This window comes from Trachemys scripta, chromosome 4, assembly GCF_013100865.1.
Source record: "Trachemys scripta elegans isolate TJP31775 chromosome 4, CAS_Tse_1.0, whole genome shotgun sequence".
NCBI lineage: Eukaryota > Metazoa > Chordata > Testudines > Emydidae > Trachemys > Trachemys scripta.
The window spans coordinates 28,314,339-28,339,046 of NC_048301.1; the positions used below are offsets into that span (position 1 = coordinate 28,314,339).

The window sequence follows — 24,708 nt, forward strand, 5'->3', positions numbered from 1 at the left end:
CAACCACGCCTGCCCTTCAGCATGGTCTTATCTGCTTCTGCTTCCCCTGAGAAAAAGGCCCAGGTCTCCAAACCCCCCAAATTTTGGGTGAAATCAGTAAAACCCAAATACTGGCTTTTCCAAAAACCTAGCAATTTGTCTGGGAAGAAAATAGGTAAATACCAATAACGAAGGGCCTTAACTGTCTGCTAGGCCAGAAAGTGCAGCACAATCCACAAACCAATCGTCTGGGACTCTAGGAAGCTGCAGCTAATATTTATTTCCACAGTTGCAATATTAGTTTGCAAACAATGTAATAGACAAGGAGTTCAGATTACCAGCTTTCAAGTAATGTCACAAATTCAGTCCAAAAAAATCTTGTTTCCATAAGTCCAAGAACCAGAGAGTAGAAATAAAATATTCTTACTCCTGAAAGATCAAGGAGACATTCTCGATGTACTGAACACACAGTATAACTTGATGTAATGTAGTAAATAAAACCCTTAGGCCCAGAATCCACAGTTTGGGCAAGCAATCAAATCTTTGCAAACCCCAATAACTCACATGCAAAGCTATCTGAAATGAGTTTTGCTTTATAATTTTATTATAAGCAGACATTATTAAAGAGATTCCACGTGTAATATAAACATACATTCTGACTACGTCAGCCCAGCTCCAATCCACCAAAATAGCTACGCATTCAAATACAGTTTTTTTTAAAGGTTCTTTGTACCAGACCCAAGACTCTATAGCTATCACATCAAAATTACATTGGTATATCTGTATGGTTTTTTGATATTACATGAATGCGTTACAACTTCTAACCTTTCATGCAATAAAAAGGTCTTATTACATTATAATCAACTGCAAGTGTGAAATGCATTTAAAAATATTCTGTTGCACAGAGTGGCTGATGCTCATTTGAAGCTGTTGTAATCACATACATTTGCCCATTGTTGAAAGGATTACAAAGATATAAAAATGCAGGCTAATCTAGGGGTTAGTCCATGGGGCTGTGAGTCAAGAGTCCTCTGTTCTGTTCTCTGCCCTGCTAGTCACTAATTCTGTAACCTTGGAAAAGTCACTTAACACCTCTGTGCTTCAGTTTCCCCAATTGTAAAATGAAGTAAGATTCAGAGAGGTTGTGAGGCTTAATTAATATTTGTGGTCCTTTCCTTGCCCTGGCGTTGTGGGAGGAGAACAGAATAGCACTAAGGAGATGTCCTACAGGTTGGCAAGGTGAAGTCAGCTGTTCAGTTCCAATTGAATTGCTTTGTACCTTGGCTGATAGCTCATTCTGGCTATTTCGTCATTGCATACTTCCTAGGATTTCACGTGCCAAATGTTGAACAGATGTACTTCCACATTTAGGACATGGAGCTGAAACCTAGCAGGCAATGGACAAAAGAGCTTTGACGAGCTGTAGCTTGCAATTATGACAATCAGATTTTGTTTTGCTGTAAGACAAAGCTGCCTTCAAATAGCAGTATGGGAAGATGGTAAACTTCCCATGAGCTCATCCATTTGTCCAGGCTCAAATGCAGTACTCCACCCAGAGAACACTCCTTAAGTACTACATGGAGCTGCCTTAGCTGGGAATCACAGGTGCCTGGCCATTGCTCCAACAATTGCTATTTTCAGGCTCTGACTCTCCATAGGCATAGCTGGAACACCCACCACTGCCTTACTGCAGCCACGTGAGATGCCTCACAACTGCTTTCACAAACTCCAGCAGATATCTTTCTTGCGGAGGATTCGTCCCAGCCTCCATTTTGAGAAAAGGTCTAGCAAATAATGCTGCAGCCCAAGGATTTACAAGGCGTTCCCACTGGTAGACTCTAGGCATTAACCTCTTCTCCCATAATTCCCTTGGTCTCCCTGAAGGCTGACTGTTGAAATCTCCCAGAAGCGACTGCTTCATGGAACCTTTCTGGGAGCACAGCAGTGCAACTGCGACAGTGCAGTGGGTGCAGTGCAAGTGCAGATTTGGAGCAAAACGTAGAGTGACTCAGCACTGCATCGCTGGCTTTCACAGGCATGCTGTCTCACTTGTTCTCTTACCAGTAGTTCAGTTCTCTAGTGTAGGCGCAGCTTCAGTGCATCTTGGAAAGCCCTGGCATTGATAAAATAATAGCTCATGCCCCCATAACATTAAGTACAGTAAACCACATTGCTTCCTGGTATTAAACAAATCATGCAATGTTTTGATGGAGCTATCTGACTATTTAATGTGCACAGAAATGTGAGCTCGGCATGATTAGTACAAGAAAAAACATTTGGGAAAACCATCTAATCCTGCTTTTTCCTTTTAACTCTGGAGAACCAGTGAATCAGCAGCACTTGAGGCTGCAATTTCCTCTTTGGTCTAATGATTATGGGAGTTGGAATAACTAACACAACAGAAAATGAACATTTCATGAAAGTATAAAAACTGTCAAATAGACACCCCAAAATGCATACTCTCCATGTTTTGCTGCACTGTTAGTGCTATAACTTTCAGAAATTCTACCTCCGTGTTACTATTTAACACCTGAGTTTTAAAGATTCAATCCAGCAGACAGGTTTTATTAACATAGGAGGTCCCAGAAGAAATAAATGTTTATTAACATTTCAATGATATGAGAGTTTTGGGGTATTTTTGAACCACACTCTTGGTTTGGTGCACAGCCTGCCAAATGCATACCTGGTGAACTATTTAGAAACTTCCTGTTCCATGTGCTAATTAACAGTCTATGAATTTTAACTGAAATCAGGGTGTCACAGCTAAAATGTATTGCAGAGGAGGCCTGCATTTGTCATTCAAAGACACTGCCACAGTGTTAAGGCCTAGCTATGAAGTGGATTTTGCAGCTTGAAAAACTAGTTTTCCAATAATTATTGGGTGAAACTGGGGAGGAACTAGATTGCCTTGAATCACATGAGGTGAATTAGATTGGTGACATTTCAAATCAGAGATGGGCCAAAACTGGAACCTTTAATCCAAACCTCTTTGAATCTTGTGGGCAGAGTAGTGATAGATTCAAATCACTGGATCAGAACTTACCCCTGTTTTGGTTCTGGTTCAGATTCACTGAATTATTAGCGGCACTCATAGGGGGAGGAATAGGTCCTCCATAAATGAAACCAGGGCCTCTTGATATGTGTGTATTTTGGGGTAACTGATAGCGGAGCAAGTATTTTCCTAGTTATCGTAGTCTCTTTGTCATTGGAATAACTCTTTAGTGCATTTCAGCTGCTGCTGATTGCTTTGTTGCACTACTTCAAACTGGGCAAACTCTTCCCTTACAACTTAGTCATGCATCACCTCAGGGCTTGCAAGGGCACCATATTTTATTTATTAAGGATGTGTAAGAAAGTGGCCCCACCCGGGAGTGCCTTTCACCAGCAGGCTATGGCATGACAGGTGTGCCTGCCTCAGTGTCCCTCCTCCTGAGTCCTCTGAAATAGTCAGAATAGTCTTTCTTAGTTCAAATGACCCTTGTAGGATTAATTTAATACAGAAGAAAGCCCCATGCACACAAGTCCCAACACAATTCAGGCAATTAACAAATGTAGCCCCAGCATCCCTCACTGTGCCCTGGCCCTCTGGCTCTGAGAGGTGTCTCCTACTCCTGCTGTCATCCTTCAGCCCTCACCCCAGCTTTCTCTGCCCTTGGTGGTGTCTGACTTAGGAAGGTCCGCCAACTAGCTCCTCCCTCCACTGACTCCTTGATAATTCCTCCCTCTTGCCAGGGAGGACCTGCAGAGACCTCATCCAGTTTCCAGGACTCTGTCTCACTGGGTCACTCCCTGATCTCTTGTAATTTTCCAATGGAAGGTTAAGTCATCAGTGGTAGACTTCATCAATTTATAAATACCTATGTGAGGAACAGAAATTTGATAAGAAGGCTCCTCAGTCTAGCAAACAAAGGTATAACAAGATCCAATAGGTAGAAGTTGAAAGTAGACAAATTCAGACTTGAAATAAGGTGCAAATTAACAACAGTGAAGTTAACTAGCCATTGGAACAATTTGTGGTGGATTTGTGAATTTGATATTTTTTTCCTTTGTAAGTGAAGAACTTTGCACTTGCCTTTATTGAATTTCATCTTGTTGAATTCAGACCAATTCTCTAATTTGTCAAGGTTGATTTGAATTCTAGTCCTGTCTCCCAGTGTTTGCAAACCCTCCCATCTTGGTGTCATCTGTACATTATATAAGCATTCTCTCCACTCCATTATCCAATTCATTAATGAAAATATTGAATAGTACCAGACCTAGGACAGAACCCACAAGGCCCTACTAGATAAGCCCTCCCAATATGATTGAGAACCATTCCTAACTACTATGGTCTTTCAACCAGTTGTATGCCCACCTTATAGTAATTTTATCTAGAGCTCATTTCTCTAGTTTGCCCATGAGAATGTCACGTGAGACTGTGTCAAAAGCCTAACCACAATCAAGATATATCACATCTGCTGCTTCCCCTGTAGCCACCGCTTCCTGCAGCTCCCATTGGCCAGGAACTGCGAACCATGGCCACTGGGAGCTGCGAGTGGCCGTACCTGTGCACGCTAAGGTAAAGCGTCTCGTGGCCTGCCAGGGGCTTACCCTGAACAAGCCGCGAACAAAGTTTGGGAACCCCTGGCTTAGCATAATGAAATCTGTCACTTCATGATCGCTTTCTCTCAAATTGCCTTCCACTTTCAGATTTGCTACCAACTCCTCCCTATTGGTCAGAATCAAGTCTAAAATGGCCACACTTCTGGTTTCTTCCTCCACTTTCTGGAAGAAAAAGTTGTCCCAGTACATTCCAAGACCTGAATGTAAATTGTGTTCTGCTGTATTTCTTTAACTACCCAGATATCTGTTGGAAAAGTCCCTGATTACTACTAGGTCTTGTGTTTTGGGTATTTCTGTTATTTGTTCTAGAAATGCTTCTTCCTCTTTTGGTGGTCTAAAGTAGACCCTACCATAGTGCTACCCATATTTTTTATTTTACCCCTTTTTGCTTTATATAGAGACTTTCAACTGGTCTGCCTCCCTCCTCCTTGTGCGCTTCAGAACAAGTTTGTATATGCTTGATGTATAATGCAACAACTTCTCTTTTTACCCTACCTGTCCTTCCTGAACAAGCTATGCCCCTCTATGCCAATTTTCCAGTCATGAGACTTATCCCACCAAGTCTCTGTGATGCCAATTAAGTCATAATTTAGTTTATGTACTAGTACTTTCAGTTCCTCCGGTCAATCCCCATAATCCCCTTGCATTTGTGTATAAATAGCTAAAATGTTGAGCACATTCCACCACTGATAGTTGCTCCTATAATCCTATTGTAATTTTCCATGTTCTCCCAACATGTAACCCTCCATTAAGGTCATCTTTTTTTTTTTAATACTTACCTGTGGGCTTTTGTCACCTGCCTGCTGCCTCCTTTGAACCTAGTTTGAAGCCCTCCTCACTAGATTGGTGAGTTAGTGCATGAAAATGCTCTTTCCCTTCCTGGTCAAGTGGACCCCATCTCTTTCCAGCAGATACTCTTCCTGTCTGGTGGAACTTTTTCCTGGAACAGCATCCCATGATGAAGAAAGCCAAAGCACTCCATCGACACTAACTGCACAGCCATGCATTCATCTCCAAGATGTAGGTGTCCCTGCCTGGGCCCTGACCTTCAATGGGGAGGATGGACGAGAACACAACATGCACCCCAACCCCTTCACCCAGCTCCCAGAGTTCTGTAGTCATTTCTGATCTGCTTAGGGTCAGACCTGGCAGTATCATTAGTGTCTGGAGATTTCCATTACTTGCATCTGAAGAAGTGAGGTTCTTACCCACGAAAGCTTATGCTCCCAATACTTCTATTAGTCTTAAAGGTGCCACAGGACCCTCTGTTGCTTTTTACAGATTCAGACTAACACGGCTACCCCTCTGATACTTGATTAGTGTCCATGTGGATGAGCAGCATGGGGTGTTGGTCAGAGGTATGGATGAGCGGCAATCTTTCTGTAATATCTCTGACGTGGGTTCCTGGCAAGCATCCTACCTCCAGTGTATTGAACAATTTCCTTTCAGAGAAAGCAGAGCTGATAAAGTCTAGACCTCCATGACCTCTGAAAACAGCCATCTCGCTGCCTGTGAGCAGAAGTTATTGCTAGGAGATGTTCGCACTCTATGGAAAGAATAGAGTTCATGGCTTAGCTCCCAGAACTTTAGTGGCCTGTATTAGGACAAAGTGCTGCTGGGTCATGGGACGTGCTGTAAAATACTGTTCTTAGGAGTGGAAAGCCTATTGAACTAATGTTTTTGTGTCCCTTGAACCATTACAGCTGTCTGTTTCCAAACATTTATTATGTAGTCTATAAATATTAATCTTTTAAAATATCTGATCTGCGGTTTTCATCCACTTGCACTGGTGCAGTGAGGAAATAATATTTGCTTTGGTGCCACCTAGTGTATATGTGTTTCCTCAATTCTGAATACTTTCCAATCCTTTCCTTTTTGCAATACCTTTCTCATGAAAGAATCTCAGACTTCTTACCAGGTCTGTTTCACAAGATAAAGCACAATAAAATCACTGGAGCTTTCTCCCAAACCACCTGCAATGGATGCATTAATATTCATTTTCCCTTCAGTGTTCCTGTTGTAAATTCCTTACTGGGTGAAACCTTTAAGCTGTTTGTGCTTACACAAGGGCACATAGCACAGTGGAACTGATGCATTTTTGTTTAATGGACAGAGACAAAGCAACAGAGAATCCATGTGCTTTTGCCACCACCACTGCACGCTGAAGATGGGCATCTGTGGTTGATGTCTGTATCAGATTCATAAATTCTAAGGCTAAAAGGAACCATTGTGATTATCTAGTTTGACCTCCTGTATAGCACAAGCCATAGAACTTCCCCAAACTAATTCCTAGAACATATTTTTTAGAAAAAAAAACCCATCCCATCTTGATTTAAAAATGGTCAGTGAAGGAGAATCTACCAGGACTCTTGGTAAATTGTTCCAAAGATTAATTACTTTCTTTATTAAAAATGTACATCTTATTTCCAGTCTGAATTTGTCTAGCTTCAAATTCCAACAATTGGATCATGTTATACCTCTCTCTGGTAGATTGAAGAGCTCATTATTAAATATTTGTTTCCCATGTAGGTACTTACAGACAGAGATCGAATCACCCCTTAACCTTTTCTTTGTTAAGCTAAATAGATTGAGCTCCTGGAATTTATCGTTATATGGCAGGTTTTCTCACCCTTTAATCATTCTCATGGTGCTTCTCTGAACCTTCTCTAATTTATCAACAACCTTTCTGAACTGTGAATAGCAGAACTGGACACACAATTCCACTAGTGGTCACTCCAGTACCAAAGACAGAGGAAATATAACCTCCCTAATTCTACCCAATATTCCTCTGTTTATACATCCCAGGATGGCATGAGCTCTTTTGGCCACAGCATTATACTTTTTGTGTAATGAAACTTATCTTATGCTGATTATCCACCATGACCCACAAATCTTTTTCAATCACTGCTTCCCAGGAGAGATTCCCCCATCCTGTAAAAATGGCCTACATTCTTTTTTCCCAGATGTATGAATTTACATTTAGCCATATTAAAACACACACTGTTTGCTTGCGCCAAATTTACCAAGTGATCTAGATAGTTCTGAATCAGGGATCTATCCTCTTCATTATTTGCCACTCTTCTAATTGTTGTGTCATCTGCAAACTTCATCAGTGATGATTTTATTTTTGATTCCAGGTTACTGATAAGGATGTTAAATAGTGTAGGGCCAAGAACCCATATCTGCAGGACCCCATTGGAAACAGACCTGATCAGGGATGATTCCCCATTTACAGTTACATTTTGAGATCTATCACTTAGCTAATTTATAGTCTGTTTAACATGTGCCATGTTAATTTTATATACCTCTAGTTTTTTAATCAAAATATCATAGTCACCAAGTCCCAGGATATTATGTCCATACTAGTACCTTTATCAACCAAACTTGTAATCTCATCAGAAAAAAATATCAGTTAGTGTGACAGGATCTATTTTCTGTAAACCCATGTTGATTTGCATTAATCACATTCCCCTCCTTTAGTTCATTATTAATCAAGTCTCATATCAGCTGCTACATTGTCTTGCCCGGGATCAATGTCAGACTGTCATCCCATTTACCGTTTTTAAAAATTGGCACAACATGCGCTTTCTTCCAGTTTTCTGGAACTTCCCCAGTGTTCTAAGACTTATTGAAAATCAACTTGAGCGGTCCAGCGAGTTCCTCAATCAGCCCAGGTCTGAAGAGGGATGAGGGAGTAAATTTGTCACCTCCCAAAAAAGTATGGTCAGAGGGTCTCTGGGCCACATGTATCCCATGGCCACAGTTACATTAGATAGGATTTTAAAAACTGAGGAATATAAACCCTTATGCTTGCAAGGCATAGGCCAACCTTCTGAGCTGCTGTTAAGGAGATTTGTATCCCTCAGCCTGCTCAAGCTGTTTACGCTGTAGTCCAGAGTGGGCCTGGCTTAGTTATGTCAAGGGGGTAAAAGGCACAAAGAGCCGTTCCCCCCGATCAAGTCAAGCCACAGTATGGCTGGGGCCCCCCAGTAGAAATGGTCTTGATAAAGAAAGGAGTTCACTGTCTGCCCTTTTGAGGGTGATAGTCGTGCAGCTGCAACATGGAGTCCTGTGCAGCACAGCTGTTCTGCCTCCTTTAGCAGGGCTATTCTTTCAAGGCATAAGCTTTCAGTAACTCCCTTTTTTTCCTTTTGTACAAGTGATCAGTTAATCTTCAGCTCACCCTCTTGGTGGATGTAGAAACAGTCCAGACCCCAAAAAGGATCAAATATATGCCATGCCTTACAACTTTATTTTGTATAGCATCTTTCGTACACACCGTATCTCCAAGTGCTATACAGGGTTGGACACTGAACAGTAATAGAGAGAAAATAATAGCAGGAGGGTGGGAGTGATAATGAAGAAGGTGCCTGGAAGTGGCATGTAGCATATAATGTACAGCAGAGTGCACTGTTAAAACAGTTTTTGTTTGGTTCTGATTTCTTCCCAAGAGCTAATATTTGGCAGGGGTAGTGATGGGCAAATAGGCTCAGAGGCTACATCTTCACTACGGGGGGAGGGGGGGGGGATCGATTTAAGATACGCAAATTCAGCTACGCGAATAGCGTAGCTGAATTCGACGTATCGCAGCCGACTTACCCCGCTGTAGGGACGGCGGCAAAATCGACCTCTGCGGCTTCCCGTCGACGGCGCTTACTCCCACCTCCGCTGGTGGAGTAAGAGCGTCGATTTGGGGATCGTTGGGACGCGACAAATCGATCCCCGAGAGGTCGATTTCTACCCGCTGATTCAGGCGGGTAGTGTAGACCCAGCCAAACCAGCTGGATCAATTCCTTATACCTTGAATTAGCCCTAAACCCGGTCAGGACACATGGGACCCAGCAAACCTGCTGAACTGTATCTTTAAATTTAAAGATACTGTTGGGGTTTAGCTGCAGTTTTCACCCCAGGATCCCCTTTAGAATTGTAAAATCTCAGTGTGTGCAAGATTCCCCGTCTCCTTCCTGAGAGGTCCGCAGCTCCAGCAGGAAAAGAGAGCAGGATCCTCACATGCTGCAGGGTTTTACGGTCCCACAGTGCAGTCTGGGGCTGGCTCAGGTTTGGGGATGCCCTAGAGTATTGCTAAATTTTCAAAGACAGTTCAGTGGCGCCAGTAGAAGGAGTGCTGGCTCCTGTAGGCTTCTGCCTGCTTTGTTGGAATGGGGAGTCGCCATGCAAATGCTGCCTTCCCACACGAGGGGAGCAGATTGCCTGGCCACCTTCTAGAAAGGACTTTTGCTCAGAGGTTGTGGAGAAGGGGAAGGAAACATTTTACTACAAATGGATGCTTTTGCCTTATCTACCTGCTGCGGTGCACCGATGACACCCAAGCTGACCTAAATCTATTGCCTACAGTATTGGTTACATGCTGCTTTTGTCCTCTATCTACTCCTCCTATATATATATAATATAATAAAACACGCACACATACTATACCCACATAACTACTTGGGTGTTTGTGTTATACCTAATTAGAGCTGGATGGCAAATGGTTTTCCTGTCCCATTAATATTTTTGAGATTTCAAAATTTTTTTCCTGTACTGTATTGGGATGAATTTGAGAGCTTTGGACATTATTTTACAAAAAGAGAGCAGTGTGAACCCAGCATAGCACATAGCCTAGTGGCCAGGGAATCGTTGCTCTGCCTGATCTAGGGCAGGGATTTGAACCCAGGTCAGTACTCTAACCACTGGGCTGTTGGCTGTTCTACGCTGGTCTCTCTTAGACACTGACTATAAGACTGGGTCAATTGCTATGCAATAATCACATAAACCTCTTTGCTCCCAGTAAAAATTAATTCACAGAAAATATGATTTTTACATGACTTAAAATATTAATTTTTATTTCTCCAGGTTTTCATGTTTAGTTCAAAGGGTGGCTATATAGAAGTAGTGCTAGGTCAAATTCAATCACTTCTGTAAATCCATTCAGTAAATGAAATGAAAGGAGATATCCCATCTCCTAGAACTGGAAGGGACACCGAAAGGTCATTGAGTCCAGCCCCCTGCCTTCACTAGCAGGACCAAGTACTGATTTTGCCCCAGATCCCCAAGTGGCCCCCTCAAGGATTGAGCTCACAACCCTGGGTTTACCAGGCCAATGCTCAAACCACTGAGCTATCCCTCCCCCTGATAGTAGTTACTCCAAAAATGAATTTATCCTATTATGCTCTAACAAGCAAATAAATAAAACTATTTTTAGGTAGCGGGGAGGAAATAAAGTAAGGAAACATAATCAAGTCCATCTCCTCAGCCCAACATCGGTTTGTGCAGTCAGCTGAGAGGAGGGACAAGAAAAAGGAGACTTAAGTGGAGAATGAATAATATGAATTTAACAGTTTAATAAATGCCATCATTTGCACATTTAACTTTAAACAATTAAATTCCATCCCTACCCACAGTCCCTGCCTTTGGCTGCATGTGAAATTTTCAAATCTAAAGAAAAGGAAACATCTGGTGCATCATCTGGCCAAATAGCGCATATGTATCACACTGCAATAAGTCATGACAATACATTTGATGTTTTTATTGCAGATATGAATAATGTATATTGCTTTGTATATAGATTTGTCATTATAATTTTTCCTGCTGTAACTAATCCACAAATCATGCTGCAGAAATATATGGATGACTGAATTAGTTGGGGTTCCCCACTAATAGGTTGACATTTGAATACCAGAGTTGAAGATGGCTTGTGTGTAGGAAGTATGGTAGCTAAGTTACTAAATGTGTACCTAGCAAGACAAATATGGATGCATCCCTAATTTTTATGTGTGCATATATTCTGTAGTCCTTATATGGGAATTTTATCACTGTTACATCTCAATTAACATGATATCTACTGCATTTGTTATAATTTTTTTGAGCAGCATTCTCTCTCTAGAAGGGTCAGCCTTTTCCCTCAGTGTGGCCTAATGGATAAAACACTGAATTGGGAGTCAAGAGACCTGGGTTCTATTCCTGATTTTACCCCTGGTCTGCTGGCTGACCCTGGGAGAGTCACATCCCTGCTGTATGCCTCAGTTTCCCTATCTGTAAAATGGGGATTGTGATACTGAACTCCATTGAAAAACATTTTGAGATCGACTGATGAAAAGCTCTATGCAAGAGCTTGGTAGTACTATTATTATATGTGTGCAATTCCATTGACTTTAGGAGGTTTTATGGGTGTAAATGAAGGCAGAATTAGCCCTCTGTGTCTTTTTGGCCCTACATTCTGTAATGACACCTGTGCATATGGGATGAGATTGTGATTGCTTTAGGCATATGTGCTTCTTTCCTTGGAGTGCACAAGGAAAGCAAGATCCAGCCCCTTTATAAGTAATGCTATTGGACAAAGGAACAGCTAAATTCTTCCCACGACCCCTGCCCCACAACAAATAGACTAGACTCCACCCCTTCTGCAGAGTTCTTGGAAACCACTTACCCAAGTTTGAGCCAGGAAGTGATGAAAGGCTGGTATTGCAAGTGTAGTAGAGGTTGTGGTGGTTGTCTGAGGAACATGGTAATTGTGTTAGTAGAGATGTGTCTCTCTGGAAGGAGTAGAGCAGGGGTAGGCAACCTATGGCACGTGTGCCGAAGGCGGCACGCGAGCTGATTTTCAGTGGCGCTCACACTGCCCGGGTCCTGGCCACTGGTCCAGGGGCTCTGCATTTTAATTTAATTTTAAATGAAGCTTCTTAAACATTTTAAAAACCTTATTTACTTTACATACAACAATACTTTAGTTATATATTATAGACTTATAGGAAGAGACCTTCTAAAAATGTTAAAATGTATTACTGGCATGCGAAACCTTAAATTAGAGTGAATAAATGAAGACTCGGCACACCACTGCCAAAAGGTTGCCAACCCCTGGAGTAGTGATTAGGTGGCTTCATGTTCTATCTGTCTTTTTGCTTTTGAAGCTTTGTGTCATATATGTTACATGTACAGCAACCTAAATTGAGCCTCCGTCAATATTTTGTATATGAGTTTCACATTGATTTTTAGTTCCAGAAAAAAATCTCTTTTGTACGGCGTCTATCACAATAGGATCCTGGTCCAGGACTAGTGCTCCTAAGCCCTATGGTAATACAAATACTAAATAAACAATAACACAGCAGTGGTTCCTCCTTTTATGAACTACAGTTTCTCATCTACACTAGAAAGTTGTACTGCTCTAACGACACTCATATAGTTAATGCAATACACCCTCACGAGTGTGGATTCACAGTTACGCTGGTATGAATGGGCTTATATGGGTATAGCCTGTACCCATATGGGATTGGGAATAAGCTATCCTGGTACAAGGCAGCTTTTTACCAGCGTAACTGTGCCCATGCTAGTGGTTGTACTGGTATAACTATTTCAAGTTTTAAAAAAAATTATACCTCTGGCAGAACTATTTATAGGCATACAAAAATTGTGTGTGCCTGTGTATTAGGCTTTTGGGAAGGCATTCTCCATCTGAACTGCCTGGGCACTTTCCCAAAAATCCCAATCTTTGTCAAAGAAGTCACTGGTATCTGGCAAATAAAACACTTTCCCCCGGCCATAAGAGCCAGAAACATAATTTGGGGTTTAAATGAAAACTTAGGTTCTGGAGCATCCATTCAACATTAAAAATATTTTTCAATTATCACAGCAATAGCCACGTGTTACCAAGCAACTGTCTTGCCCAAAAGAAATAGTTAACTTTTAAACCAGCACCATATTCATGGTTTTACAAACTTTTAAATATTTTTTTTGCAAGTGAAATGCTGCATTTTATGGGATTATCTATAATTATTAGCCAAAAAGCTCAGAAAACAGCCACATTCACCCCATATTTATAAGTTTTGCAGAAGTTTGTCAGATCAAGACAGATAAAGTAAACATGACAAATGTAATTTTGTAGTTCTTAATACCGTTAATCCTTAAAGCATGGAACCAGGAAACCCTTATTCGTAGTGGTATTTGAAACCTGTAAGCAATATCGTGTTTCTAATGCTGATTTTCTTTTTATTTCACAAAGAAAACAGTATCAAGGCCCTTTTTCCTGGAATATTACTTGAGGCTATTCAGAAAAAAAAAATACAACAGGAAATTTGGCTCTTTAGACCTAATAATGGTCTCCTTATTGAACAGAGACTTGCTTTTTTGTTAAACAGATTTTCTTATGAAAGGGTTAGAAGTGAATAAACGACAAGTTCAGGCTCATCTGATTTCTTTTGATTTATGCTGACCTTGAGAGAGAGAGAGGTCATGCTGTTGGCAGGCAATAAGAACTAATCTGTTACTAACTGAGTAATTAAAAGTGAGACCTTATATATTTTTGTAGTGAGTTGACAGCATTTTCCATCCCTATGTCATACTGTTGCTCTAATCAACATGGTCATGGTATTTAACGCCAAATGACAAGTTTATAAGAAGTCAGATGACAAACCCTGAAATGTGCTGTTCTTTCATCAGATGAATAGTCTGACTATATTGTCAATGGGGGAAAGACTTCAATAAAAATTGTCAGCTTGATGGGTACAGTTAAGAATACTAAACTTTTCTAATGAATTGGAGGAGATACAGTTGGTAAAAAAGTAGAGCTGTGTTTAGTACAGATTCAGAGTTTTGGCAGACAAACCTTTGTGGGCTTCTGTTGTTTAACTGTTATGACTTATGAGTGCTTGATTCTGACATTTGATGCGACAGTATCCTCTGACTTCTAATAAAGTTGTTCTTTTCTGTAGTGCCAAATATCCTGTAAAATAGCAGTTTTCAAGACATGCTGGCAGCTTGGTGCGTGAGACCAGAATCATGCCCCGTGTTTGATTCAGGGCTTCAATCCTGCAAGGTACGGAAGTGACAACTCTGACCCCAATCCAGCAAAGGTCTTAATCAGCTGCTTAACTTTAAGCATGTGAGTAGTCTGACTTCAAAAGCACTATTTGCATGTTGCAAGCTAAGCATGTGCTTAAATGTATTTCTAACTAAGGGCCAGATTGCTCACTCAGCCCCTTGCAGGGTTAAGCCCCAAAAGCACAGGCTTTTCTGTAAAATAGCTCCCATATATAATGAGGACTATAAGATTTGAAAACACTGCGGGAAATAAGTTAGGATTCAAAGTCACACCTCCTATATGTAGATGTTGGCACACACTCTTCAAGGTGATCTGTCTCAGAAAGACGGATAAAATTCTTCCAGCTCTTAGCCCTTAGAGACAAACATTTTGTCTCCCCCTGTCAGGCATCTCTCCTCTCTTAGCAGAGAAACCACTGTGAGAAAAGACTTCAGCAGGGATATAGATTAAACTGAGAAACCTGTGAGCATCACTGTCACATCTGGAATGTCCTCCCCTGTCCATCAAAGAAATAGCACAATTATTTTCACAGATGTCCCTTGTGGTTTGAAAAATATAAACTGGGACACTGCTGCCTTGATTCTTTTTTGTTTGATTTTACTCCCAAGGGTCTCTAGTTACAGTGCCTCCATCTAAATTTCTAGACATCTGCTGTGCTACAAACCATTCTCTCAGCCAAAAGTGCCTACAAACCACTCCTGTTATCCATTGTTTGTTCTTTATGGCACATAAGTTTCAGTAGCTGATATCAAATCTACAAATACATGTGATGGCAATGGGGCAGGGATTACTTTCAGGAAGAATTTGGACAACTTCCACCTTTTCATGTTCTCTGTATGTATAAATATCTTCTTTCTGTGTGTTCCATTCTATGCATCCGATGAAGTGGGCTGTAGCCCACGAAAGCTTATGCTCAAATAAATTTGTTAGTCTCTAGGGTGCCACAAGTACTCCTGTTCTTTTTGTCAGGAAGAAGATACCTTCTATCTTCTGCAGAAGGTGACAGCACAATCCCCTACCTATGCGTGCGTTTGCTTGGCACCTAAGCTATCATGAAACAGTCTGGAACTATTTGGGAATGGGCAATTCTGCCTAACAGATGGCCGTGTGTAAAGGCAGGCAAGAGACCATGTATAAGCATCACATGTTTGTTGGGGGCATAAGTCCTAGCAAGAAATGTCTAAATGGACTCTGCTCTGAGCCTTCTGATCTATGACTAGCAAATATGTCCTTTCTAATTCAGCTTTGGAAAAATTAACTTCCAAAATGTTTTTTTTTTTTTTTTAAAGTGTCTGCAGCTCTTTGAGAAGGGATTTTGTCTTTGGTTTTAGGGTGGTTATGTTATATTATTTATTTATTTATTGTGCTCAAGAGAAAGACATAGCAATGTGGCGCAGGGGGCTTGAAAAAGGTGTTCTATTAGAATGGCCATCCCCTTTTGCATTTCCTAGTGAGACACCTGGACCCCGGCCAGCTTTCCGCAGAGTAGGTTGGCAGGGTACTGGGACAGGTTAAACAGCTGTCTGCTGCCTTCCATGGACTCCTGCATGCATAATGTTCCTGCTGGATAAAGCCATTAGAGTCCAAATTACAGAAAACACAGGGTTTTGTTTCATAGCTTTTATTTGTTGTTCCATTTCCTGTTTCATTCCTACTTAACCTCTGCTCTCTCTAGTTCAAAAATAGTATCCATGTGAATTTGGAAATGAACTTCATATGAATGAGAATGAGTTGTAAAATGTAATATGTACTCTATCTTATATTGTGTATTTCTTTAAAACAATAACCCCTAATTATGGTTTACTAAATTGGAGGATTTTATTCATCTAGGGTTCTTTAATAATAGTTCACTCCCCCTCTCCAATATCTCCTCATGTACAGATTTCTCCTTCTGAGTGCATCAAGAGTCAAGTTTTTAAGCTCTTTGGGGGCAGGGATTGTCTTTTCAGTATGTGTGCATACAGGGCTCAACACGTTGGTGCCTGGTCCCTGATTGGGGCTACTGGGCACTACTGCAGTGCAAATAAATATACTGTTTAGATGGCCCACCTACAGTGACAAAGGTCATCATGAGCTAGGACACCCCTTAAGGTAGGAAAAGTGTCTTTGAAAAGCTGAGGTATTTGAGGGAAATAAGTGAAAGGAGGATCCTGGCTTGGTGAATCTCTTTAACTTTGGCCCCAGGTTTTTAAAGGCATTTAGGTGCCTAACTCCCACTGAAACCAATGGGAGTTAAATGACTAAATGTCTTTAAAAATCTTTAAAAATTTAAAAGGAATTTTGTCAGTCAAGAGCCACAATCCCATTGACAGTCAGTTGCTAACAGCACACTAAGTGAGTTTTATAACATGGGCCAGTGCCATTTTAATTTGGAGTGAAGTCCTACCCCGCAATAAGACTGTGACTAGAAGGTGATGGCCCACTGCACTACATCTGGTATTTCCTAGGAATGTTCTTCAGAATGTTATAACAATTGAACAGGTTTGCATTTGTTCTTGATTATTACATAATTTCCTCTTCTAAACCATGTATTATTACAGAGCCTATTCTATCAGCTCATCTATAAGCAGGAAGGACTAGAAATGTTGTGACAGAAAAGACTGTGTTATTTGTGATGTTTCCATACAAGTTCTTCCCCCTTGTGTGGCTTAATAAGGCGCACAGACTTTTAGACATTTAACTGAACTGCTGGATCTTCTGATATTCAGCCAACAATTAGTTCCCCGATGATCAATTAAAATGATTGACAGTAGCATTAAGATTAAATCTTACCACCCATACACTTGGGGACAAGATTCAAGATCTGAACATCTGTGCCTATCTGTGGTTGGCCACTGAACTTTTCCAGTACTGTAATATAGAGCAATGGCTAGAATTTTCTTTTTTGGAGGGTTATAAAGTATTTGGATGAGTCTCTGTTTAATTTTTGGAAGGTTTGCCTCTGGTTTTCTTTAAGATTTTTTTTTGTTGTTTAGCAATTCCTTTATGACAGCCTGGCATTCTTTATGACTAAATCCAAAAGAGCTATTGAGATTGTTTCCAGAATTTACTAATCTATTCTGAAGCAATTTCTTTCCAAAAGGTAAAAGAGACTTCAAGTTATTCCAACAGGAAGAAGGTAGCTGAGATCTGGAAGCCATTTCTGGAACATTCTGCAAGAAAAATAGGCACTGGTAACTGTATGTCTTAAATGAGTAATTTGTTTTGGAGAAAGGCTTTTGAGATTGATGTTTTTGAGATATGAACCTGAAATGACTGTTTCCTCTGAGTAATAGTGGAAGTTGTTCTGTCTAGGCAGAGGAATTGCTGGTATTCTAGTTTTACATTGTGGAAAGGATCATGACAAGTGTAAGAAATGGAATATCTTGCAAGATTTTCAATTTGCTTGGCATGTGAGACAGCACCATTGCCAAAAAGATTTTTCCCATTAAGTTCATTTGGAAAATATATCCACATCATATTGGTGGTCTCTGTTCTATTTTTTTTCACCATCTACTCTGCTGAGATTCCTATATTTGTATTTACATTATCTGCATTCCACTTATTGTATCCCAGGAAATTTAAAAATCCAACACAATACCTTAACCACATAATTCCTTTCAAGTCTTCAATGCTACAGAATAGGTTACTGGTCGTCTTCACTAGCTATTTCATTTTGCACCAGATATGGGATTTCTCTGCTTAACGTGTTGGGTCTTGAGAGAGTGCTTTGATTTATTGCTTGTTTATACATAGTTACACCCATATTAGAGAATGTGGACAGAGCCCTTTCTGGAGCAATGGAAACGGCATCACAAATAGGAGTATCAGCAACATCAGTTTGTGGGATAACACTTTCAAGACCAGCAAAGGAACAAAACCGAGGGAGCTGATAAGATGGGGGTAAGTCTTTATTATCCTCATTTTATAGATGGGGAAACTGAAGCACAAAGCAATATGGTGTTTTATCCCAGGTCATGGAAGAATTCAGTGACAGAGCCAAGAATAAAATCAATGTCTTCTAACTCCAGGTTCTGTGCTTTTGCCATATCATTGTCCCTTTATTTTCTTTACTTTGTGAGGAATGGAGAATGCTAAGGTAAAAATGCACACTTCCCTGTAAACTGCCTTTCATACTGGACCCTGCTTTGTAAAAACATTGTTAGAGCTGGTTGGAAAAAAGATGGGTACATTTCTTGAAAATCTCATAAAAAATCCTGCCCTGCCTCCAGTCCATCTCTAATCATCGTACAGTTCAGGAGGTTATTTATACATCAATGAATAAGAAGCAAACTTTTAACTGCCTCGAATTAACTTGGCAACTCAAACTTATAAATTTTTATAATAAAAACAAAGTATTTCTCTGTCCGGAGCTGAAATCCACCCTAAATTTTGCATTCTGGCAAACCCTGCAGTGACAGCAATTTTTGGATCTCTTGGTAATGATGACTATGCACTCACATATAAAAGTAAATCTGTGGCTGTGAAAGTACATTCTAATGACCAGGGACTTCAGCGGATGGGAACTGTGCAGTTAATTTCAAATTTTGTGCTGCAGATGTTAATCAGTCGGTATCCATTTTAAACATCCTGAGAGAGAATGAACTGTTCCTACAACTGAATAATCATCTGTCCTTTTAATTATTTGCTTAGTTTCCCATCTTAAGTTCATACAATATATTTCTGAAAAGGAGGAGGATGGGAATTTGGCAGTATCATGTCATCTAGCCTGTTGGCCTCAGTTTTTAGTTTACTGTATGTCTCACAGCTCATTTAGTAGGGTGTTACCCTGACAATACTTAAGTGGCAGGCAGAGGTGAATACAGATGAACTGCAGAGCTATTGGTGTTTTTTGTGTTCTCACTTTCCTAATTTTAAATATGGTCTTAATAATTGTGATCAGTATAGACAGTGCAATTTCGTTAGTTCAATTTAGTTAGTTCCTCTCGTTCACTGGATGGCAGTCAGAGATATGAATGCCAAGCTTAGTTGTGGAAGATTTTTTCCAGCAGCAGCATGTGGCTCTCTTTGGCAGACTCCTCCCAACCATTTTGCTGACAGCTGCTAAGTAGCCTCTGGATCTGTTATGTGGGAAGACTACTGAGGGGCTTCTGATCTACATATTTCTCTGGAAACAGTTTTAGTGAGCTACCTTTTGATTCTGCAAATGTTCATTTGTTCTGTATTTATCCATTTGGTTCCAAACCCCACATAAATCTGTAACTGCATACAGATCCTTTTATAGCTGAAAGGGCAATTTTATGGACTAGAATTCCATGTTGATATTTCTTTGCCCCACCCAGTACATTTCTCACATGTACATCATCATTTCTCTGAGAATCAGAAAGTAGTTTCCCTCCTCACAGGAATAAATCATGCACAACATAATCTAATTATGGGTTAGATTATGGCCCTGTGCACCAGATTAAGGCTGCAGAATGCTCCTTTTCCATCCACTGAGATCATGTGGGAAGCAACCAGAAATGAGGGACAACCAGACAGGTTGAGGGAATGACTAGGGCTCTTGTCTTTCCCATGCCAGTGCTGAGCTGAACACTCATGATGGCACTGCACCTTTTAAAAGTTGTACTTGTGATTGCATTTGAGTACACTTCCTCCAGCACCCTGGAGGTGTCCTGTCTCTCTCTGCCTTCTCCACAATACACAACACCTCTGACCCTTACTGTCCAAGCACATCCACTTCTTTGAAGGACTGCTGCCAATGAAGTAAGTATGTAAGTATATCTCCTATTTCCTCTTGGCAACCAGATGCTTTACACGCGGAGCCTGTATTTATACTTAAACGAGAAATTCTGTCCAAAGATCTCAAAGTGCTTTAGAAACACAAGTGAATTAAACCTCAAAAAATCCTTGTGATTTAGGGAATTATCCCAGTTTTACATATGAGGAATCTGAGATGCTGTGAAGGCAAGAAGTCCATATGGAGCCAGGAACAGAATCTGACACTTTGAGAATAAACATCTCACTATAAGTTGCATTGTACACATGCCCATCCCTGCAACTTGCTGTCACTCTCTATTTTAGAATGGGTGCATTGGAATGCCTAGTAGTAGACTTCATATTGTGTTTATTGACCATAGCATTGTGGACAAACTTACTGCCATCAGCACACAGCCTCATTGTGACTTCCTCTGTTTACAGACCGGCATATTCTGTGCTATTTGTGTAGTCTTGATTCAATGATGTTCAGTAGTTCCTCTATGGACAATAAAGAGCTCCTAAAAGTGCTTAAAATCGTCATCCAAGATATGAACTCACCAGACGTGGTCTCAACAATGACCTTTGATAGACACCTTGGGCCACATTTTGCACCGAGTTACATTCATGCAGCCCCTTTGAAGTCAAAGGGGATGCATGGTTGTAACTGAGAGCAGAATTTGATCCCAAACACTTTGTTTTTTTATTTGAAATTGTATACTTCCCAAGTGCAAGGTGTGAGTAGGGTTTTCTGCCATCTCGCTCCTTTGCCAATGTATGGAAAAGTACGGCATAGGTTGTGTTGTCCAAAGTACATAACTGATTCTCAAAATACTAAGGAAAAATAGGGTTTCTTTAACATACTGGCACCATGTCAGAAATTGCTGTACCTCTGAGACAAATGCATTGTCAAGGTCTGAGTGAAGCTGCCTAATGCCATCCAGGAATTATTGCTATTCACGTATTCCTGGGGCAGGCTTTCTATGTTAGCATGATGAAAATATCTGGAGTTTTACTGTTTTTTTTAAATATTTATTTATTTATTTGTGGCTTCTAATGAGTTTCAGACACATAGGCACCAAAGAGCAAACTTGTTGTGTCTTCCATCTGCCAAGATATGGGAGTTCTTATAAATAGCCTGCTGTAGAAGGGACTTCCAAAATATGGCTGTGTGATTGCCTTTAAAAATGTTGCCCTTAGAGTTTCTGGTCTCCTGGTTATGTTTTTTAGGATTCTCAGGATATCTTGCTAACCATTTTTTTGCTGCCCCGTGTCAAGATATCGATGCCAACAGCAGAGCCTTGTCTTTAAAATTAAGTAGGTACAGTATCTCTGTGAAGTGCTAAGATTAATCTCTCAGGGTGCACTAGACAGTGTAGATTGTTAAGATTTCTCTTGTGGCAAAATAACATGAAGGGAACCTAGTCATCAAGCTGCCAGTTGTGTCTTTAGGTCTGAATTTTTCTTCCAGCAGCCTGTCTAGACAGGAGTACTGTGCCCCCTTATCTGCTTTGAATCGGTGACTGCAAATGTTATGCAGATACTATAGCTACAGGGTGAGGTGACCACAGCTCAGCACAGTACATTACAGTACAAATGTTCTACAGTTTGGAACCAATGGAGCATTATGTAAATTTGCAGTCCCTGCATAATAGCACTTTTTCTGGGTAATTCGGAATCTTTCAACGCTATTTTTCCACCTAATTGCTGCAGTTCACAGGTCTGCCTGGAGACCAGGAGTGCATGCAAAGCTAAGTTACTGCACTTAATTATGTAGAGCCCGATCCGGAAAGCCTTCCTCACATCAGTAGTCCCACTGAAGTCAATGGGATTGCCTGAGTCAGTACAGGTTTCCACGATTGGCCCTTTACAGTGTAAAAATCAGAGGGTCGTAGTCTAACCATGCTGTTCCCTGGGTGAAGAACCTTGCGCTCCATTCTCCAGCTGGACTTTTGCCTACTCAATTCCTGACATCAGAAAGTCCAAGGCTATGAGATTTCATAACTTCCAGGCCCAGACTGAAGTAGGTAAATATGTTGCTATTAAACAGACCTCCTCATTGGTTGGAATGCCTGGAGCCTGTTGCATTGTATCCACACACAACAGCTGTGTCAGCTGTATTGATTGACTGTAGTAGTCAGCTGCAACATGCGGGAAGAGACCTTTAGTTCCTGTCCGGTGGCAGTAGTGTTACCTACAATGATTTCTCTGCAATGTGAGCAGAAAGACACAAATATTGGAGCTCACATTACCCCCAAAGCCCCTGCTCCTGTCAACGATGCTGGGTACTGTGTGGTATGTATTGCAGGAATCCCAAGATGCACTGGTACAAATGCTGTTGTAAGGTGAACTCAGTGTGTTGAGGTACCAAAATGGGTTCTGTCTGAAAGAGTATTGCTGTGTGGTTGCACTAAACTGTTGCAAAAACAAGCTGTGCAGAAAACCACTTCATGCAAAAGTGTCCCTGCAGGTCTTCTCTCTTGGAGTTCAGTCCTGAAAGGTGCTGAGCACCACACTGAGAGCACTCAGCACCTGCCAGAAGTGCTCAAAATCTTTAGGAATCAGGTCCTTAGCATGGGCACATCCTTCAGATACTACCTTTCATGCAGTGATGTATTTTGACAGACAACAGTATGGGGTCTATATATCACAGACTAAAACAATGTTACAAGATTAGTGGCAAACACTGAAATCAAGACATTGAAAGTTTTAAGGTGATATAAGACAACACGAAACCATCTGTAAGAGGCAACTACTGTGGTTACTATGGCAACCAGCAGGAGAAAAAATATTGGAAACAATTTTGTTTTTGCAATGCCATGGGGATTAAAAAAGTAAGCAAGCAATAAAGTGGGAAGCTACTGCTACGGTGATAGCAGTGTGGGAGTGAAAAACAATGGTTTAAATGTGTATTATCTAGTAATTAGGTAAAATTACTACCCTCAAATATAGTGAGGTCACAGCTGTATGTTCCTTTCATTGATTTTGATAATACACATCTGCACACATAAAAACGTCCAAGGCACAACCTATTTTACAAATAATCAGTTTGCTAAATCATTACAATATTAAGGATGAAGGAAACCCCACAAGATAGGCAACAATCAAAGACAGGTAAGAGAAATTGAACAAGGGCCTAGAGTAACATCATTAAGCTATTGCATGTAAACGTCATCAGATGTCTTAAGACTAGTCTTAAAAGCACATTAAAGTGGGTTCAGAATTATTTCCCAGGGTCTCAACACCTAGAACTACTAAGATCTTACACATAGTTTCCCTTAATGTGGCAGAGAAGAAGAATGCTTAGTAGAGGGAAATAATACCTGGAGGATGGAAAGAGAGGCAATCAATGACAAGTGTGGAAAGAAGTAAGATGTGTTAACAGTTGTAGCACAAGACTGGAAGTCAGGAGTCTTGTGATTAAAGGTAGTGACAAAACTCCTATTGACATCAATAGGGCCAGGATTTCACCCTAGGGTTCTTTCCCCCGCTGTATTAACTTGCTATGTCCAGTCCTGACAACAGTTTCTCATGTGTGCGTATGTATGTGTGTGTGTGTGTGCATGCCTACACTTAATCTTGAGGAAATCACCTAACTTCCATGTGGCTCACTTTTTTCCAATTGTGTGTTGTTGTTTTTAATTACAAGTACTTTCCACACAAGGAATTTTTTAAGATTAATTAATGATGGTAAAGTGCTTGGAAATTCTTGAAAAAAAGGTGCGATAAGGCATACTATCAGTGACCAACAAGCAATCCAGATGGTTAATAGTAAAGCATGATTTTCTAGGCACCATCTGAAGAAACAATGTTGTAGTGAAGTTTGCCGCACATTTAAAGAATACTATATCACCAGTATGAAAAGTTGGAGCGCTTACTTCAGAACACACCACATATAACTAAGGACTATATGGTATAAAGTACACCTGCATTAATGGAGGGAAAACAAGCAGAGAACAGAACCTCTTTGAAAACCCATTTGGGATTACTATTACAATCTGGTTGTTGCCTAAAATTATATTTCCCAAAGGCATCACATTTGTTGAGTCTGCATGGCTGTAAATGGGAACGCAGCAGGAAAGAATGTTGATATTTTGTAACTCTCAGCAGCTCACGCGGCCAAGAAAATAACTGCACAGAAAGGAAGAGAAACATCTAAATTGTTTTTCAATATCTGCCCCCAAGACTAGAGCAGGTTGGGATTAACATGGCCCTACCCCAGTGGTGCAAGTAGAAATCATTTCTTGCCAGTACGCTGTACTCATGGGAGGGACATAAAGGTGGGGCACGTGACCTCCCCACGTGACTCCTCCCTGCCCACCCAGCCTGGGGCCCCTGCACGCTCCCCGTCCCCTCCCCGTGATCCACATCCATCCCACATTACTGGGGGGGGGGGGGGGCTCTGTCTTCCTCCCGCTGCGCTGGAGGCTTCTGCTGGACAAACCCTAGGAAGGAGGACTCAGGAGACGCAGCTGCGTGGTAGGGCTGGGGGTGGAGTTGGGGGCGGTACAACAGCTGCGCTGGAGGAGCTGCCAGCGTGGGGCTGCCCGTTGGCCCCATGTTCTGCTCCTTTCCCTGCTGCCATTCCAGGGAGAGCCCTGAACCGCAGGGCTCTC

General features: G+C 41.1%; 1 protein-coding gene across 6 annotated transcripts in view; it reads left to right on the forward strand.

Annotated features, from left to right (window-relative positions):
* Nucleotides 1–24,708, forward strand: part of LOC117876975 (alpha-1-antitrypsin-like) — a 190,449-nt gene that overhangs the window by 122,979 nt on the left and 42,762 nt on the right. For 2 of the 6 annotated variants that reach the window (XM_034769619.1, XM_034769620.1), the window contains exon 2: nt 18,131–18,277. The exons of the other annotated variants lie outside the window; for them this stretch is intronic. Coding sequence is in view for 1 of the 2 variants with exons in the window: in XM_034769620.1 (XP_034625511.1) it covers nt 18,272–18,277 (6 nt within the window). In the remaining variant the exon portion in view is untranslated. The remainder of the gene's footprint in view (nt 1–18,130; nt 18,278–24,708) is intronic. 6 annotated transcript variants of the gene reach the window in all.